The sequence below is a fragment of the Equus caballus genome, chromosome 6 (assembly GCF_041296265.1).
Source record: "Equus caballus isolate H_3958 breed thoroughbred chromosome 6, TB-T2T, whole genome shotgun sequence".
Classification (NCBI taxonomy): domain Eukaryota; kingdom Metazoa; phylum Chordata; class Mammalia; order Perissodactyla; family Equidae; genus Equus; species Equus caballus.
In genome coordinates, this window is record NC_091689.1 from 82949612 (window position 1) to 82969010 (window position 19399).

At 50.3% G+C, this 19399-nt stretch overlaps 1 protein-coding gene across 1 annotated transcript; it reads right to left on the bottom strand.

The window, feature by feature from the left end:
- Positions 1 to 3830: 3830 nt before the first annotated feature.
- KRT76 (keratin 76) lies at positions 3831 to 12662 on the bottom strand. The gene is given in 9 exon segments (NM_001346241.1): positions 3831 to 4775; positions 5193 to 5227; positions 6707 to 6927; positions 7571 to 7696; positions 7805 to 7969; positions 8537 to 8632; positions 9294 to 9354; positions 10735 to 10955; positions 12024 to 12662. Coding segments are annotated over 9 exon segments (1923 nt in total). The 5' UTR covers positions 12633 to 12662; the 3' UTR covers positions 3831 to 4386.
- Between the last annotated feature and the right edge of the window lie 6737 nt (positions 12663 to 19399).

A 19399-nucleotide genomic window follows, 5' to 3' on the forward strand; every position in this document is an offset into this window, starting at 1 on the left:
GGTGGGTTGAAAACATAATTACCTGACCCTCCCTGAACTTCTGCTTTTCCTGAAACACCTTCTTGTATTCAGGAACTAGTACTCTTGCCAAAGTAGACACCTCTGGAAGGTGCTCCTGAGAGCCAGCCTGCCCTGGGGCAAGACTTCGTCAAGCACCACACCTGGAAGGCCCCCTTCCCCCAGCATACATGTTCCTGTGTCAACCAAGTGGAGGAACCCTCCCAAACCCGCCGTGTCCCGAATACCACAGGCAGACATGGCATGACTCTGCCGTGTGCCCACAACTCTCTCACTTGGGTCCGAGTTTCAGTGCTTCAAACCCAGTGACCCACCTGTGTGGAGCTTTTGACTATGTGGGAGTGCCTATCTAGGCTGCTAAAACAGCTGCCCCCATCTTCAGATTGCCAAAACTCCTATTTTCTGCCCAACATTAAGGGAAAATTAGAACTTGGCTGTGGGAATAAACTGAAAAAGATGCCCTTTACCCAAAAGCTACATGTGAAAATCAACTCCTCGTCTTGAGTTTGCCATTCTTTCATCTTTGTCTTCTAGTCCTGATGTGGTCCTGCTATTTCAAGAGAAGCTTCATTTTTTTTTTTGGAATTGTCTTTGGAAAAAAATGTATTTTTATAGATGACTACTCAGGCTAATCTAGCAGATTTAATCTTAGAAGTTCTGTAATTACCCACTTAGAGATCCAACTATTAAATGGTTGCAATTTTTAGTTGTTAGCGCTGTGAAAACAAAAATACTCTCTTCGTTGGATTTACTGTTTTACTGGACAGCAATGAATATACACTGTATGCGGGAGATAGACTCAAAGATATCCTTTTCTTATAGCATACTAAGTGTATTTGTGCAGGTTTATTTTCTGTATAAATCAGTTTGTTAGGTTTCGGTTGGGGTGGGAGTGAGTTTGGTAAAGATTTTGTAATTCTACAGGCTCTGAACTTCCAACTCTATTCTTCCTGCCGAAACGGTGTTGCACTGGTCCAATTCAGCCTGCGTGAGAGGAGGCAGTAAGGAACTTTAATGGTGCTCTGTCTGGCTTTGGTTTAGTAAAATGTTTGGTTGAACATTACCAACCAGAAAATGTGTATGTCACACTTATAGAAAGAAGGGGAAAAAATTGGTAGTTTAATGTCCAATGTGTACCTTTGATTTTTTTTTAAGTAAAAATAGGAATCTGAACTGGAAAAGAAGATGATGATCTCCACCTTTACTTATTATTATAGAAAGTTGTCATTTGGTAAATTTCTTCCCAAGTGAACTGTAAACTCCATGAGTGCAAAGATGATCTGTGTTCTCTGCTCTATTCCTGGGCCCGGCAATGGTCTAGAAAATGGTAGGCACTCGATCCAGTTGTTGAAGGAATAAATGGATAAATTTCACAGCAAATTAAGTGAAAAATCAGGTTATAAAGCAGTATATATTGTAAGACCCTACTCTGTAAAATGTGGTATATTTACACGTACCTCCGTCTATGTGCATGTGCGTGTGCCTGCACTTGCATACACGTAAGAAAATGTCGCAGGGTGGTGGAATTATAGGTGATCTTTCTCTTTGGTTTTCACTTGGCTAAGTCTTATCCATTTTTGCTGTAAGTATGTGTTGCTTTTATAACCTAGAGGAAGATCTTTAGAAGGAGACAGAGAGGAGTGAAGGATAAAGGATGAAAGATACAGGATGGGGAACAAAGAAGCAGCTGCCACTAGGAGATGGATTGCTTGATCCTAGAGACATAGCTGGTAGCATTTCAAGTATCGATGTAGGAAGGCTTCTGTCACCCCTCTGACCGCTCCACACAGGTCCGCGTCTACTCTGCATCCCCTGGCTGCCCTCAAAGGCAAAGAGCTGCCCCAGCTCGACTTCAAATGGGAGATGGATTTGAGGGATTTTTTAAGGCTCAGAAAGATCAGGATTGCCAGCCTCCCATAAACTTAGAAATATTCCATTCTCCCAGGCCTCAAACGTGTTGCCCTCACCCTGGAAGCTTCCTTGCTCTGCTGCCACGTGGTTTAGTCCCAGCATGTGTCAAGAGTATAGAACATGGTGCCAGCCCTGGAACTCTCCTGGGACTTGGTCTGGATATGTGCCCTGTAGCCCTGCCCATCCTCCGTCTTGCCCAGACTCTCTCTCCTTCCCAGGCCTGCTCCAGGCTTCCTCTCCAGCACGCCTTGATTGATCCCTGCCCCTAATTCCAAGTACCCTTCAGTCTTTCACTACCTCCCTTGGCAGCCCCCTCCACCACCTCTCCTCACAAGAGTTCGCAAGAGGGTTCTAGGCGCTCACCATCGACTTTCAGCTCCATCCTGCCTTGGAGTGTGACCTAGCCCACCTTCCTTTCAGGCTGGGGAAAGGAAGGTCTTGCTTTCCTTATTCATTTTTATTCATTCTTTCAATTGGCCACCAAACTTTCACTGAGTACCCCACGCCCGGTGCAGGGCCCTGAGACAGCGCTCAGGACCAAGCTCTCCACACATGGAGCAGATGGATAAAGAGAGTGAGCGGCCATCCCAAACCCTGCGGCTTCAGTCAAACGAGAAGCTGGGTTAATCGAGGACAGTCAGCCTCTTCCCAGTAGGTCAGGCAACACATGGAGCAGAGCATCTGGGGGCTTTTCTGGTGACATTTCTGGTCTGTTTTCTGGTTTTATGGTGACGTTTCCTGTAATGTCTCTAAAGGGACAGTAAGAGCGCAAGTCAGAACAGTCTGCCCTGCTCCTGAAGTACCCAGAGCTGTGTCAAGGGTAAATGGGGAAGGGGGCTACCTCTTGCCTGTAGCCTTGAAAAGATGGGCAAGGGTTTATTGAGCTCTCAAGCATAGGAACTTTGAAATGTCTGCCTCTCCAAGTCTTGGTCCAGGGCTGCTATGCTTTGGAGATCAGATGGAGTGAGCGTCAGATGGAGATCAGATCGGGCTCAAGAGCATGGAGGCCAGGTCCTGGCATTCTCCTTGGACCATCAGACAAATACACAGATGCCCTCTCGTTATGCCAGCTTTGATCTGACTTCCGGGGTATAATGCGTGATCTGCAGTGACTTACAAACCAGAATTTTACCATGCTCAGAGGCATGCCGAGGGGATTGGTTTAGCAGGTGAGGAAAGGAACAGAGACGCTAATTGTCATCTCCACTGAAGTCTGGGTTTCTGGTTTCTCTCAGTGGCTGGCTCATCACCCCGTCCTCCCTGGGTTTGGGATTCAGCTTTCTGAGAACGGCTGGGAACTATTGGTGTGGGGCAGGCACGCATTTTCCCCCATTCCTGATTTTACATCCATGGGGAGTGAGCTTCGCTGATGCAGCGCCCCTAACCTCCCTCTTACCTGATTGGTGAGCTTGGAAGGAAAAACTGGGCACACACAGCTGTCTCCCTCCATCTCTAAGATCTGGCTGTCCGTAGCAAGCTTCTGTTCTGCTCTCCTACCTACTGTGAGGGGTCTGACCCCATAGGGAGCTATGTTTGCAGAAAGAGAATTTGCTCAATGTCTGGCTGGTGTGAGGATGGAACAAAGGAGCTGAAGTCCCAGTGGAATCTATTCCCTCGGTGAACTGCAAAACCCTCCTCTTCCGAGACTGGACCCCGGAGGCCTGCTCAGAGGCAGGAGGGTGGACGGGAAGACCTCCTTGGGGGTGACGAGTCCCCGCTTAAGCAAGATAAATGCTCTTGGGCAGACCTATCACAAGAACCAAGCAAATGGATAAAGGAGACGCCAAGATTTTCAGTGTCCTTGAACTTCTGGAAGACCCCCCAATCACACCTTATTTCCCTCCACTCTTGGGCCTCAGTTTATTCTGTGACTCCTTGAATGAAAACCAAACACCAGAAGGTGAAATACAGTGCAATTTATTGAGGAAAAAAGTGCAGCAAAATCATCACCAGGGGATCCACAGCTGGGAATTAAAGGACAGAAGTAAGTCAGGGTATGATACCCAGATGTGAGGAGGGCATCCTGGGAACCAACAGTCCGGAGATCTTGACCATCCACCCTCCAGCGCTGGCCACACTGCACTGCCCCCTCAGGTGGGGCCGAAACATGCCGGCTTCTGACCATCACCTCCCACAGAGAGAGGGACACGGGCCAGAGTGGAGCGAGCCAGGCTGGGAAGGCCGGCACTGGTTTGGGCTCAGGTGTTGCTTTCCAACATCAGGGGCCATCGCAGGGGCTCATCTAGGGGCATAATCATCCCAGAGGAGCAGCTGGACCTCCTTGGCCCAGGAGAGGTCTTGAGGATGGAGGATCCAGGAAGAAGGTCAGCCCCTTCTCCAGGGAACTTGGGAAAAAGCCAGGATGAGGTTGGCATTCCTTGATGCCAAGCAGAGAATGGGAAGTGCTGTTGCGGGCTGAGAGGGAAGCGGGGCGCATGGAGATCTGGCCCCGGAGGATCATTTGGAGGAGTGCTGGCTTGAGCTGGTGGTCTGGGAGAAGCGGATACTGGTGCTGCCTCCACTGCCAGACTTGTAGCCGCTGCCTACAGAGGTCTGAATGCCGCCCGAGCTGGAGCCACTCTGGCTCACCGAGCTGCTGCTTCCGCTGCTGGGCCTGCTCCCACTGCTGCTGCTCTGGTAGCTTCCGCTGCTGCCCCTGCCCCCACTGCTGCCACCACTGACCCCTCCATAGCCACTGCTGCTACCACCACTGATTCCTCCGTAGCCGCCACTGCCGCCTCTGCTGCTGCTGCTTCTGTAGCCACCGCTGCTGCTGCTGGCCCCTCCAAAGCCTCCACGGCTTCCACCAGAGCTGCCGCTTGTGCTGGTAACGTTGCTGACCACCGCTGCAGGAGAACAGGCACTCAGTGAAGGCTGAAGACCGGGGTCTGTAGCCCAGCTCTATCCTGCTTGGCTGTGTGACGTAGGGGAAGATGCTCAACTTCTCTGAGGCCTCAGTTGTTAAACAATGAGAGTGAGCCCGGCCCTTTAGTGTCCTTTCCCAGGAACAAGAGGCAGCAATATCCACAGAAATTTCTGGGTCTCCAACCTAGGGAGCTCCCCAAGACCACAGCAGTTTTAGCTTTGGCCTGACAGTTTGCCAGCTCACACCAGGGGCAGAGTGAGTGACCACGGCCTGAGCCCCTAGACGCTGTTTGGTGGCCCAGCTTCCTTGCATGGGTCAGGATGTCCTGCCTGAAAGCCGGATGTGTCTAGTTGCCCTTTTTACGACCCAGGGAGAAAATTTCTGAAGGGCTACTTACAAATGCTCACAGCACTCTGACACTCTCCAGACATCCTACAAAGGAAGAGAAGGAGATGTGGGTTATTTCTGCAATGGGCCATTAGCCAAAGAGCTAAGGGTTCAAAGCCTTGGGCGCTGTGTCCTCCCGTCTGCCCTACTAGGGGTCCAGCTCCCGGGGGAAGGAAGGCTATTCTAAGTCTGTTTCCATGACCAGGTCTCCCCAGGAAAGGAGGTTGCTCTCGGGGTGGGGGGAGGGGGCGGGGGGCGCCGCTGAGGTGTCCCGAAGCTTCACCAACCATGCTGTGTTTCTCCATCTTCCCATCATCTTTCCCTTAGTTCCCAGATCATCTGTTCCAGGCAAACTGCTCATCACCCAACTCCCACTTGATTAGCACTTCCTCGCTTCTCCTCCCCTGCTGACCGTCTTCCCATCTTAGCATGCGTGCTCTTCCCCTCTTCCTCTACCCAGCTCTGGCTTTTTTATTTCCGACTTTTCTCTCCCAGGAAGCCTTCCCCAGTGAGCCCTCCTGGGGTGGCGGGGTTGGTGACGATGATGGGTGGGTAACATGTGCGAGGGACTGACACTCAACACATGACGAATTTGAAATGTCCTGCCCACACTGCCCATCTCCCTATGCCTCGCTCTGGTTCACGGAGCAGGCGCGTCCACGCATCGGAGCAGACGCGGAATGTGTCTGCGCACTTTGCCAACGTGGCCCCGCTGGTGTCAACCACTCCCTCCTCATCCCACGACTCCCGACACACGTAGCACCATCTTCACTTCTCCTCCTTTTCACAAAGACTCCTAAGAAATCCTTAAGTGTCCTTTTCACGCTTGACTTCTACTTCCTCCATCAGAGTGGGAGCCACCTGGGACAGAGGCTCTGAACACGGGATGCATGGAGCAGCCAGTCAGCAGAGAGATCTCTCCATTCTTGACACTCCTTTGCATGTCTGCTTATCTGCTGCCTGATGTTGTGTTATTTTTCCAGCATAGGTGTGTATCAGCGACCTTCCTGTATGGCCTGAGCCTCAGGGGTGGGGGGGTTGCAGGACTGTCTACACTAAGCTGTCCAATATGGCAACCACTAGCCTCATAAAGCTATTTAAATTTATTAAAATTAAATTAAATGTAAAACTCAGTTCTTCGGTTGCACTAGCCACATTTCAAGTGCTGAAGCGGCTAACAGCTACTGTATTAGCGCAGATAATAGAACATTTTCATGATCTCAGAAAGTTCCGGAGGACAACACTATAACTTTTGTCATAACCTCAAAGCCCTTTTTCTTACACATTGCACACAGTAAGGATCAACAGAGGTATGTAATAGCATATTGATGTCCATGGTAAATTGAAGAATTGGTTGATCTTGATTGACAAACAATAGTGGGGCTTGAAACCTAAACTCTGTTGTTCGGGAGATTCCCTAGCCTTTGTCTGAGTTGTCCTCTCCTTATCATCTTGTCCTCTTTCTTCATTGTCAAAGCTCACTCTCAAATCGTATTGGAGAATGCTGACCCCACGGCCACTCACCGGCACTCCTCGCCCTCCAGCAGCTTGCGGTAGGTGGCGATCTCCACGTCCAGGGCCAGCTTGACGTTCATCAGCTCCTGGTAGTCACGCAGCAGCCGGGCCAGGTCATCTTTGGCCTTCTGTAGGGCAGCCTGCAAGCCTTGGAGCTTGGCATTGGCATCTTTGAGGGCCATCTCCCCGCGCTGCTCAGCTTCCGCAATGGCCGTCTGCAGGTTGGCGCTCTGGGGCAGAGAGAGGTGGGAGACTGGTTAGCATAGTGACCAGGAAACAAATAGCTGATCTTTTCTGAGAGGAGATCTCTTCCCCATCCATCATCCCTCCCTTCCCTTCCTTAGAAATCCAGTGGAGCATGCTCAGAAAACAGAAGTCAGTTTTGCAATTGGTTCATTCATCTTCGGCCCATTGAAATTAACTCAGGTCTCATCAGGAAAAGGAACCCTGATTTGCTGGTAAAGGTAGTAGTGGTCTGGTGAGTAGTCCTTTTTTAAGACTGTTAGAGAACTCCCTTGCCTAATCACTTCCTTCCAGTGGCATGAATTAGCCACCGAGGTTATGTGAAGGGTGTGATAAATAGCTCACTGAGGGCAGCGCCTCCTGAGAGCTGAGTGTTTGCGGCCACCCCTACAGTTGTAAGATTTGGTGGGTAAACCAGAATGAGCAACCATCTCTCCTTAGGGAGTCTTCCAAGAAGCCCAGGCTCCAGGAGGATCACCTGGGAGAGTGGAGTGTCCCGGAGACTATGCTGTTCCACACAGGACACCATGGAAGGACAGAGAAAGCATGTGGCAGGGGCACAGCTGTTGCTTCTCCTTCTCCCTGGGGCCCAGAAGACCTCCAGGATCTCTCCATTAAGCCCAGACCCACCTGCTTCTTGACGCTCTCGATCTCGGCCCGCAGCCTCTGAATCACCCTGTTGAGCTCGGAGATCTCACTCCTCGTGCTCTTCAGGTCATCCCCGTGCCTGCCGGCCGTGCTCTGCAGCTCCCCAAGCTGACAGAGGAGAAACCGATCAACATGACTTGCACAGTGTTGGAGCATTCCTGATGAAGGTCAGTGGGACCTAAGAGTAGAATGTGGGGACAAGGGGCGGGCTCCCACCTTGGTCTGGTACAGCGCCTCAGCCTCAGCCTTGCTCTTCTGGGCGATCTCCTCGTACTGGGCCTTGACCTCGGCAATGATGCTGTCCAGGTCCAGGAAGCGGTTGTTATCCATGGAGAGGACCACGGACGTGTCACTGACGTGGCTCTGCATCTGGGACAGCTCCTGCGGAGAACATGGATGGTCATTTTCACCATCCCCTGACCCCAGGGGATGCAGGGAATGAAGTTCAAGAATCTTCTGCTAGCAGAGATACCCCAGTGATGGGGCCAGGGGTTGGGACATTAGAAAAATAAGCTTGCATTGCAGGCCTAGCCTAACCTAAAGGATGCCAGACAACAAAGCTAAAGGAAAAAGGAAATGCTCAAATATAATCAGGTGTCGGCCTGAGAGTATCAGCCAGTAAGCCTACTGGGTGGGTTTCCGTGGGCCTGCAGTAGGCAGGAGCACTCCGAAGGAACTGCTGTGATACTGGGATGGGAGCCAGGGAGAGGGTGTAGAAGAAAATGGGCTGAGGACAGAGAGGGACCCAGGCCCTGTGGGCCAGGTCTGTGCAGGCTGGGGAGCTAAGTTAGCATTTCCTGTGTGGGGCGGGGCTGAGGTCTGAGCCCTGTTGCTGGTTTTGTGAGTGTTCTGCCACTTGACTGTCCCCTAAACTTCCGCTTGGGAAGCACGTTTGGGAAGATGCAGACAGGAGGGCTCTGGAGCTTGGCAAAGCAGGAAGGGAATCACCGTCTCGTAGAGGGTCCTCAGGAAGCTGAGCTGATCTGTGAGGGCGTCCGCCTTGGCCTGCAGCTCCACCTTGTTCATGTAGACTGCATCCACCTCCTGGGGAGGGCGGGGCGAGGAGGGTGGTCGGAAAGCCAAGACAGCGACCTCTGCTCCCCTAGCCCCACAGCTCTTGCCTAAGTCTTCATTTCTTCTCTTTGCCCCACCCCCCAATTGTGACTTCTCATCTTCCCTTTTAAAAGAAGGAAAACATGGTTTTCTTCCTTTTAATTGCTCTGACCAATCAAACCCCAATTCTTTAATAAAATACAAACCATATTAGCCAGCATGGAGTAAGCGTAGAAAAATCACATTTATCTAATATATAACTGGTTATATAGTACCGAAAACCCAACCTCCAGAATAGAAACAAAGGTGTTCCTCTCACTGCTTCGCCTTTGTGATAAATGGTTTAAACGGGCTGCGAGTATTTGTTGATTATTATTATTAATAACATCCAGCGTACATTTGTAGGCTGAAAGCTTTGATTAATACTATGCAAAAATGCTTATTATTAGTTCACATTCCTAAGCGGCTCATTAGTCACGTTGTAAGATGCCTTCCCTGCCAGCAGTGTACTCAGAGTGACTTCCTTCATCAAACACCTCATTTCCAAAAATGTAGAGAAAATGTAAACCACACACACAGCACAGTCTGCTCTCTCCCTGTGGGGGCAGTGCCCAGAAGGGGAGCCTTGAGGTGCTCGGCCCCGCTGACTCACCTTCTTCAGCCCCACAAACTCATTCTCTGCCGCCGTGCGTTTGTTGATCTCGTCTTCGTACCTGGGACAGAAAGAGGCACATATATGGACGGCGACATTTCAGAAGTAAAAAACAAAAAAGATGAGGATCCCAAGCACTCATGCAGAACCTCCTCACCGGGAGACAGGACCAGCTTCACAGGCGTGGGCCCCGGCACTTACACAGGTCCCTGGGCTCAGATGGTCCTCACACTTGGTGTAATGCTCTGCTGGCGCCATCTTGAAAGTGCATAATTTTTTAACAAGGGCCATGCATTCTCATTTTGCACTGAGCCCCCAAATTATGTAGCCAGTCCTGCCTAGAGGCCTTTCAGGGCTCACGTTACTGCCTCGCCCTCCTCCTCTAAGTCCCCGAGAGAGGCTGAGATGTGGGCAGACAGGGTCAGGGAAGAAGTCAAGGAGGCCAACTACTTGCTCGGCCCAGAAAGACTTCTCAAAGCACAACGTGCCCACCTGAGACCCAGAGAAGTATTTGCTCAGACCAAGGTTTCTGCCTCTGCTTTCTCTTTTCATTCATTAGAGTTGCTTCTTACAAGATTTTGTGATAAGAATCAACTCATGTCTTCCTGCTTGTTAATGACCAAAATCTCCCACCAAGAGTTTGGATTTCATGAGGATTGAAGAATGGAATGATTTTAGGAGAGAAGAGGTTTCTGGGCAACGTGAATCTGAGTTGCCACTGGATCCCCAGGACCCAGCACGGAGCCTGCCACAGAGTGGTTGCCCAGCGGGTTTGCGCAGCTGAGTAGGAATGGGGCCTCCCCGGAGCAGGCGTGCCCATCCCTTTGGGTCTTGACCCCCGGGGATGTCTGGAGCTCCCTCCCCACCTTGAGAGGCCCTGTTTTCCTCTCACAGAGGTACCACTCTCAGAGAGTATCAATCACAACCCCAAACATGCAGGCGGAGGCTGACAGAAGCTGCAGAAATGGGATGGGACTGGACACAGTGAGAGAGTACTTTGCAAAGTGTGGCCCTGAACTGTCTTCTTGGAATCCCTGGGGGCTGGACCCCTGGGGCCTGCCCCACACCTGCGGCTTCAGACTATCTAAGACTAGAGCACAGGAATATGCATTTTGACAAGCTTTCATGGTGATTCCTATGTACAGTAAAGTGTGGAGGGCTCTCCATCCTAAAGAGCTTTGAACTCTGGGAGGACTCTCTTGTCCGTCCCAGCTGGAGTAGGAGGGAGCCTACGTGGAGACTGAAAAATCTGTCATCAGCAGCCACGCAGAAGTTTCGGTCTCCACCCCTTCACCCCCTTCTGCTTGGTCATGCCTCACTCAATAAATCTATCCCAGAGTATTGACTGAACGTGCAGTCTGGAACAGTTGAAATCCCAAATTGGGGCCGCACCTCCCTGCTAATCCCCCGGAAGGGGAAACTCCCCGGTTGGAGCCCTCACTTCTTTTTGAAGTCTTCCACCAGGTCCTGCATGTTCTTCAGCTCTCCTTCCAGGTTCCCTCTCTCCCCCAGCACCAAATCCAACTGCCTGCGCAGGAAACTGATGTAGGATTCAAAGAAAGGCTCCAGGTTTTGGGGACCCGAGCCAGAGCCCGGGGTCTGCTGCTGGAGCAGATTCCACTTGGTCTCCAGGACCTTGTTCTGCTGTTCCAGGAACCGCACCTGCATCAGGGGAGGAAGAAGACGAGTCAGCCTCTTGCTTTGGGCAGGATACTCCCAAAGAGTAGAAACGTGGAAAATGAACCCAATTCCTCAATCTGCAATCACCTCTGTTTTTTCAGAATTTGGGAAGGATGAGCTTTTAGAAAAGGGAGAGCTAGAACATATTGAGTGCTTACTCTATACCTACTATTTTCCCACATTGTGTCTCACTTAGTGCTCACAAACCCTATAAAGGAGGCGTTATGACCCCATTTTGTACCTAAGGAAACTGAGGCTCAAGAAGCTTAGTTAAGTTGCCAAAGTGACATGGCTACAAGGTGACAAAGCTCAGAGTCCAACCCAGCACCGTCCTAGTCTATTGGGGTCCCCTCCCTCAGAATACAGCTAAAGGAGGTCAGCATGAATAAAGTTGTTTACCATTGTTTTTCAAGTGAAAACGTTTTCCCTCCATACAGACAGTGAAAACAATCCACGAGGGCTAACTTTTCCTTAGTCGTTTCCCCTTTCAGTTACTTGGCTTACGGCTGACCTAGCTTTAACTTCAAATCCCAGCCTCGTTCCCCAGACCCAGCACGCCCTTCCTCCCCTGGCCCAGCGTGGACAGCTTGACTTCACATTGGCTGAAGCACGGCACCGTTCAGAAGGTAAGTCAGCCGTCATGACTGAGAGGAGGCCCAACATCCATTCTGATGCAAGTTTGATTACCAGCTGGTTTAGATTATCAAGCAATTGCTTTTCAAGAGTAACTGAAAGTTAGCTATGCTAGTTTCATGGCTAAGGCCCCATTCACAATGGGAAATACGAGCGTGTTTGGACCCTCACCTGATTTCCCCTGGTCCTATCCCTGGAAGGAAATCAGGAGCCGGAATCCTTCCCCTGCTGCACATGTGGGAAAACAGGGCCCGAAGAGCAAGAGAGGCATGCTCCCTGGCTGGTAGGGGCCAAGGTGGACTCAGGACAAGAAGCCGGCACCCCTGCCTCCAAGCTGGCCGATCCCACTGGCATCTTCTTACACCAACCCCCCGGGCAGCCCAAATCCTCCACGACATGTCTGGGCTTTGCTCTCACCTTGTCGATGAAGGAGGCGAACTTGTTGTTGAGGGTCTTGATCTGCTCCCGCTCCTGGGCCTTCACTTGCCCAATCTGGGGGTCGATCTCCACATTGAGGGGCTGCAGGAGGCTCTGGTTGATGGTCACTTCCTGGATTCCCCCAGGGAAGCCACCAGGCCCAAAGCCACCAGGTCCACCAAAGCCGCCAGGCCCACCAAAGCCACCAAGCCCACCAAAGCCACCAGGCCCACCGAAACCACCAGCTCCACCAAAGCCACCTGCCCCTCCAAAGCCACCTCCCATTCCTCTGCCACCACCAAAGCCACCCCCAAAACCACCTCCATAGCCGCCCCCAAAGCCACTGCCACAGCTGCCACGCCCTCCCCCAAAGCCACCACCCCGGGAGCCACCAGCCACACTGATGGAGATGCTCTTGTTGCCACCCAGGTTGTAGAGGCTGCGACTGCCAAAGCCGCCTGCTCCGCTCCGGAACCCACAGGCCCCTCTGCCAGCTCCCCCAGTGCGGGCCACGCAGCTCATCCTGCTGCTGCCAGAGACCACGGCGGAGCGACCGGAGAAGCCCTGGCTCCCGCCACTGAAGGATTTCTTGCTGATTTGTCTGTTCATGATGAGAGAGCTTGGAAGTGAGCTAGCGATGAAGATGGTGGATGGGGATGACAGAGGAGACTGGCCTTTATATACCAAGGAGTTTGGCTTGGCAGAAGGAGAGGCAGGCAATTACCTGAGAGTCATCTTGGGTTTGGTTTGCCTCCCAGGCAATAAGTTACTTCTAGGTTCCCAGCACACCTCAAAAATAATCCTCTGGACCAAAAGGACTTTGCTTTCTCAGCTTAATCACCCAAACTTGCCCCAGTTGACAAGAGACTAGAGCTCTCCTCCCTCCCTTCTTGTGATTTCTTCAAGGGTCTTAGGGAACTCGAACAGCACCTGATCCAGCAGGATGAATTGGATTTTGACACCAGAGGATTAAGAGCCACTGAGCTCTGTGACACAGGGGTGAGGACCAGACAACCTCTTCCAGATGGACTGGCCCCTCCCTGAAGTGCCAGAAGGCCACAGCCCAGTGGCATGTCATCTGTGCCCGCCTTTTCAGAGAAATATCCAGAGCGGGGCTTGGGGTTGGGGAGGGGGTTGGGATGAGAGGTGCGCTGACCCCACAGGGTCTACTCTGGCTCCACCTCAGCCAAAGGCATCCATCGAAGCCAGCCTGTCGTTTGAGCTGAGAAATGCTGCTCATGAGAAGGAAACCAAATGGAGTTTAGTGGGGATAAAATGTGACCCATGGGAAAAGTAAGGGTCATGTATGAAGCAAACAAGCGTGAGGCTTGGGAAGTGGAAGGGGTCATGTTGGAGGAAGGAGTCTCGGACCGAGTCCCTCCACCGCCTTCCTAGGCCATCAACAGGCGATCTCTGGATCCAGAAGCAAGAGAGGACAGAATGTGGGGGCCCTCCAGTTGGCCAATGGAGTCGGCTCAAAGACCCCGTTCATCTCAGGATGAGAGCGTGCACTGAGTCAGACCTCGGGGCCTTAGGCTCTCCTCCCGCTGCAGCATCTGGCTTCGGTTAGACAGCCTTCCCTGCTCCCCCGGCACCCTGTGCTCTTCCCGCCATGGCCCTGATTTAAAGTGCCCTCATCTGTTTATTCGTCTGTACCCCTCTAAGCCCTGAGCTCGTCGAGAGAAGGGGTTGAGTCCTATTCAGTCTGAATCTGCAGCTTCCAGCTAGGGTCTGCACACCACAAGCGTGTGTTAACTGACTGATGACTGCCGTCTGAGACTAAAACTATCTAGACCCAGGTCCCACCCCAGTCCTATGAAACCAAAATCTTCAGAGGAAGGGCTTGAGTGTCTGTACTTTTCACCAGCCCTCCAGGTAATCCTTGTAATGGAGAGAGTCTGGCAAGCCCTGGTCTAGACTGTGGGCACGGGGAGTGGGGGGAATGGAGGGCCGTTGACGGTGGAGCCGGGACACTGATGCATTACCACACTTAAGTTATGACAGCTCAGCTACCCCCATCCCCACGCCAACCCAACTCCACACCACACATGGCAAGAGCAACGTCTCAGGTTGTTATCTACATATGGGACTTCACAGCGGGTGGCAGGAGCAGGAGGGAGTGACTCTAGACTCCCCGAGAAATAGGCGGTTGTTCTATCTCCAGAATTCCAGTCAAATCGGCAGCAAGCACTCCGTCTTTGTGGGACGCTTTCCAGACAAGGCAGCCTGGGGCAGAGGATTGGTCTGAAAGACCCTTAGGAGCCTCAAGAGGAGCGATTTTGAGTGCGCTGTGGCTCGCTCTCACTTCTCTGCTCCGCGGCTTGTCTAGAGCCCGTCTGCCTGGTCAGCATCCCAGCTCCACCACTCACTAGCTCTTTGACCTTGAACAAGTGACTTGACTTTTGTGTGTCTTGGTTTCCTCAACTGTGAAGTGGGGATGATAACAGCAGGCACTTCACAGGGCCATCGTGTGCTTTAACCAACTGAAATAATATAAAATGCGTAGTAATCACTGTACATTTACTTACTGCTAGTCCTCTATTTGGGGACACGGGAGAAGGAAATAATTTATGTTCAACCTTGGTTATTCTCCAGACAACTAACGCCCCTGAGAAACTCACCAAAGGGCACTGGGGAGTGGTGGCTGAGAGTGAGTGGAGAGTAAGAAGACCAAGCTGGGACAGTAGAGACAAGACCTCTGCTAGGGCGGATTTGGGCTCAATGACCTTGGGCTGTGACTTCACACACTGAGCCTGTGCGCTAATCTGGCAAATCCCTTCCTACCTCATCGGTTTGTGGTGAGCCTCGCAGGATAAAATATAAGTGAAAGTCCTTTGAAAATTACAAAATGCCACACAATGGTCAGGTGACTCTGGTCTAACAGAAAGCCTGTCCTCAGGGCCTCCGGAAGACCTGGGTTCAAATCCCTGGTCTACCTCTCAGTACATAGTGACCTTGGGCAAGCTCCTCAACTTCTCTGAGCCTCTCTTTCCTCAATTGTGAAATGAAGATTCTACCCCAGTTGCAGGATTGTTTTGAGATTTAAATAATGTCCAGCAACAAATGTGTGGATTTTTACCAACATCACCCATCACAGACAATCCGTGATGGGGGTTCTGTGTTGGGTTCTTCTTTGAGACATTCACTCTACCCATCCCTTGAAGACCAGTCCCTCTTGGTGAGATCTTTATTCATATTCTTTGGAATTCCTTCAAATGCCCTCCCTGGGAAGAAAGCTGAGCCAGCCTCACCCGGATGAGATCCCAGAACAAGCAAGGACTGACATGAGTGTCTCCAGTGCCAAGGCAGCTGGGGGAGCCTCCCAAGTGTGGCTCATCTCGGCTACCCTGGCTTCTGCTGGAGAAGAGTGATGGAGAGAGGCACTGGGCAGATCACAAAGCTCAGGTTTGGGTTGGGTTCCTCTAATCCACATCTCCCGAGCCTGCCAAAATATCACCTTAGTTAGCAGATCAGCGTTGTTTTCTCAGTAGTTGACTGAAGCTGCTGGAAATATCCAGAGTTAGCATCCTCGGCAGTATTTCTCTTATTCACTGCAGGATCTTTTAGAGCAGCGGCGTCTACTGTTGCCAGCAATCTGAGTTCTAATCCCTTGCCTGCCGGAACCTTCTCTATAAAGGTGGCCAAGTGGCTGAGCACTCTGCATCCTTACTTCCTCGTCTATACCATAGGGGAATTGTCACCAAGCAGAGTTATCCCCTCTAACCAAATTGTTCTCTGGTACTCAACTGCGGTGAGAATGTTTAAGAGTTGCCTACAATATAATTGTGAGTGGAGGAATGAGTGAGCAGACAGTAGTCCATGGAGTTTCGTTGCCTACAGGGAGTGAAGGTCAAAATGAGCAGACATCCCTACCCCCCAGGAGCTGCCAGGGATGAGGGGTGATAGTTACATGCCCCTTTATACATGTGGATTCACAGATCCGATTTTCAAGATAATCATTAGTTTGTTACCCAAAAAAAGAAAAATGAACATTCATTCTGGATATTCTGCCCCTGGACTAGGAATTATCATTGTTTTCTCCTTTTTACCATTTTAAAATAAAAACTTACTACTGAAATAACTTTATTTAACCAATGAACAGTAAAAATATATTACCATATAGAGTGAGCTCCCCTTATAGCTAAAGCTTGATGAAGAAATAAACATCTAAGTACAGTTAGCTGTTAGCAATCACAATTTATTCTAATTCCGGTCTTCTCTCTAGATTTGATTAAAATACTCCTGAACTCACCTCTAAATCCTTATCTTGTACTAGATTCCTTCCCAGGGCTTGTCTAGGGCAGAGTTCTAACCCCCAAAGAGCCTTGATCAAAAGTCTCTTTGGGCGAATAAATTTGGGAAATGAAAATTCTATCGCTTTCTCTTAGGGTCTTAATAAAGCTGGTTAGCATATTAAAAGCCCTTAGAAGTCGTGTAGAAAAGAGTTTTTTTCCTCTTATTTAATCACAGCTTCCCAAACAGTCTTAACAACAAAATCTTACTACTTTAACTCCTATCAAGCTGTTGAATGTACTTGGAGAAACGCTAGTCCAGCTGCCCATCCAGGATGGACACGAATAGGCAGAGAGAGCCCTCAGGGGGTTCAGGCTTAAGGTCAAGGGGACTTGACTCATCCCTGGAGAGAAAGTACTTGCTTCCAAGTGAGACAGAGGGAGCTGAGAGCAGGCTGTGGACTGCAGGTTGAAGAGGCCAGGAGAGGGGCCCTGGGGTCCTGGAACATGGAGAAGGGGCCTGAGGACCGAACCTCCTGTCAAAGCATACTCCTCACCTGCCATGGACCTTGCTGGGTCTTTCCGAAAACCATTGCTCTTCCCTCAGGAAGCACCATGGGAAAGGGGCCTCATCCCTTTTCATTGACTTGCTGGATTTTCTGGGCCTCAAATGACAGCGCCTCTTCCCTCTCTTTCCTTGCAGCTTGAAGAATGGAAAACATGGAGGCCTTGGAGTTAGGCCTGTGTTCAAATCCACGTCTCGCCACTCTCCGGGTACATGGGCTCCAGCAAGTCATTTTACCCTCTGGCCTCAGTTTTCTGTTCTGTCAAGTGGGATTAGCATGGCCTCCTCATCGGGCTGCAGTGAGGACTGCAGAGGTGGTGATCGAAAGCCCCCATACAGGGCAGGTGCTCAGCATGAGGCAGCCCCTGTGATGATGATGTCGCTGTGCAAATACCTCCGGGAAGTTGTCAGTTTGGATGCTGAAGAGAAAGGAGGAGTTCTAAAGGGTAGCCCAGTTCAGGGTCAATGCAGCATCAAAGTCTCAGGATTTTGCATAAAACTGCAAAGAATTACAGCATATGTGTTGCAAGTTACATAAAAGCCATTCTTCCCCGCCCGGCCAAGCCAGCCCCTCTACAGGGCTCACTGATAATGCAACCACCAATCAACAAATATTCATCGAGCTAGTGCATACTTTCCAGAATTGTGGGGACTGTGATTTAGTGAAAATAAACCTCCTCTTTCAAATCTTTACTCCTTTTGCCCATCTGTGAAAAGAATATAAAAATGGCGCACATTGATTGAGTGCCTGCCATGTATCAGGCACTGAGTTAGGCTGTTTACAAGCATCATTGTTATAAAAACTCTGCAAGGTCAGAATTTTCATCCACATTTTACTGATAAAGACACGAGATTAGTGAGGTTCATTAACTTGCCCCAAGCCGATTAGCTGACTGAGCTGGGATTTTAATTAGACCTTCCAGCTCCAGAGCCCTGTCACAGACTCCCGGGTCATGTTATCTTTGTGGGCTTCAGCAAGTCAAACACACTATGCCAGAGTGACAAGTCCACTTTGACATGTAAAGAACCCAGCCATAGAACGTGATAGACAGGTGTGCCTTGACACAGCAACTGGTGTTAATAAAAATAGTTTCAAACCTTTACAAACTCCTCTGTGGCATCAAAGAGAAACACCCATCATTATTAAAGGATTTCCCCCAGTCACTCTCTTTGGCTTCTCCACTGGAGATCTGAACTCTCCAGAGTTGAAGGTGGACCTGCCCATCCTCACAGGGCCTCAGAAACCTGGAGAAACCTCTCCTGCCAGTGGAGGAACTTCAGGTTTGGTTTCTGGCTCCTCAAGATTCCAGAGTCGTTAGCACCGCACTCCAGGGCTGGCACAGAAGGGGGCATCCAGGAGGCAGAGAAGTCCACCAGCCCCGTTGGGCAGCATAGCACAGTGGGTACGCATGCAGGCTCTGGATTTGAGGGCCCGATCTGCCACTTGTATTTCTGGTGGCAGGCATGTCACTCTCTCTCCAGTTTCCTCATCTGGAAAATGATGATAATTGCTACCTGCCTTCTACGGTGGTTGTGAGGATTAAACGAGATGACGTGTGCAAATGCCCGGGGGATGACTTGCACTGGTAAGTACCCAACAAGCAAGTTGTTTAATCGTGTTATTTTTGTTAAATATGTCAGGACAGCCATTGCATTTAAGACTCCACCCTACCCTTTTCAAGCACCTCCTTAGCTCGGTGAAACTCACAGGGCCTACCCTGTACCAGGTATGTGCTGGGCACAGAGAGCCACGAAGATGGAGAAGGCACTTCTGCCCCTTCATGTAACTTCCGTTCTAGTGTAGAGAACAGACACTGAAACTAGTCATTTTATTGTAAGGTGGCAAGTGATGAAATGGGCTCAACTAGTCCAATGGGAGCACAAACAGACATTCAGTGCCATGTGGCAGTCCAGGAAAGCTTTCAAGAGGCAGTGACTGGGTGTTCCTCAACGAGAAGTCGGGCTAGTCAAGCCCTTGAAGGTGTAAGGAGAATTCCTGGCAAGGGGCACAGATTTTCAAAGGCACAGATGCATAAAACAGCCAAGTTGGTACGAGAATTGCAGGCACCTCACAGGCCATTGACACAGGTCTTGAAAGTACCCACATAAGGCCACAGTTTGCCTGGCTTTTTTCCTATGGCTTTGTCCAGAATAAAAGGGCATTTCCATTTTAAAACATATAAGCTTCTAAAAATGTACACTTCCCATGGAATGCTTTCTAACCCATTCTATAAGGCCAACATCACCCTGATCCCAAAACCAGACAAGAACAACACAAAGAAGGAAAATCACAGACCAATATCCCTGATGAACACAGATGCAAAAATCATCAAGAAAATATCGGCAAACCGAATACGGCAGTACATTAAAAGGATCATACATCATGATCAAGTGGGATTTATACCAGGGATGCAGGGATGGTTCAGCATCCACAAATCAATCAACATGATCCACCACATCAACAAAATGAGGAATAAAAACCACATGATCACCTCAATAGATTCAGAGAAAGCGTTTGACAAAATCCAACATCCATTTATGATAAAAGCTCTCAATAAAATGGGTATTGAAGGAAAGTA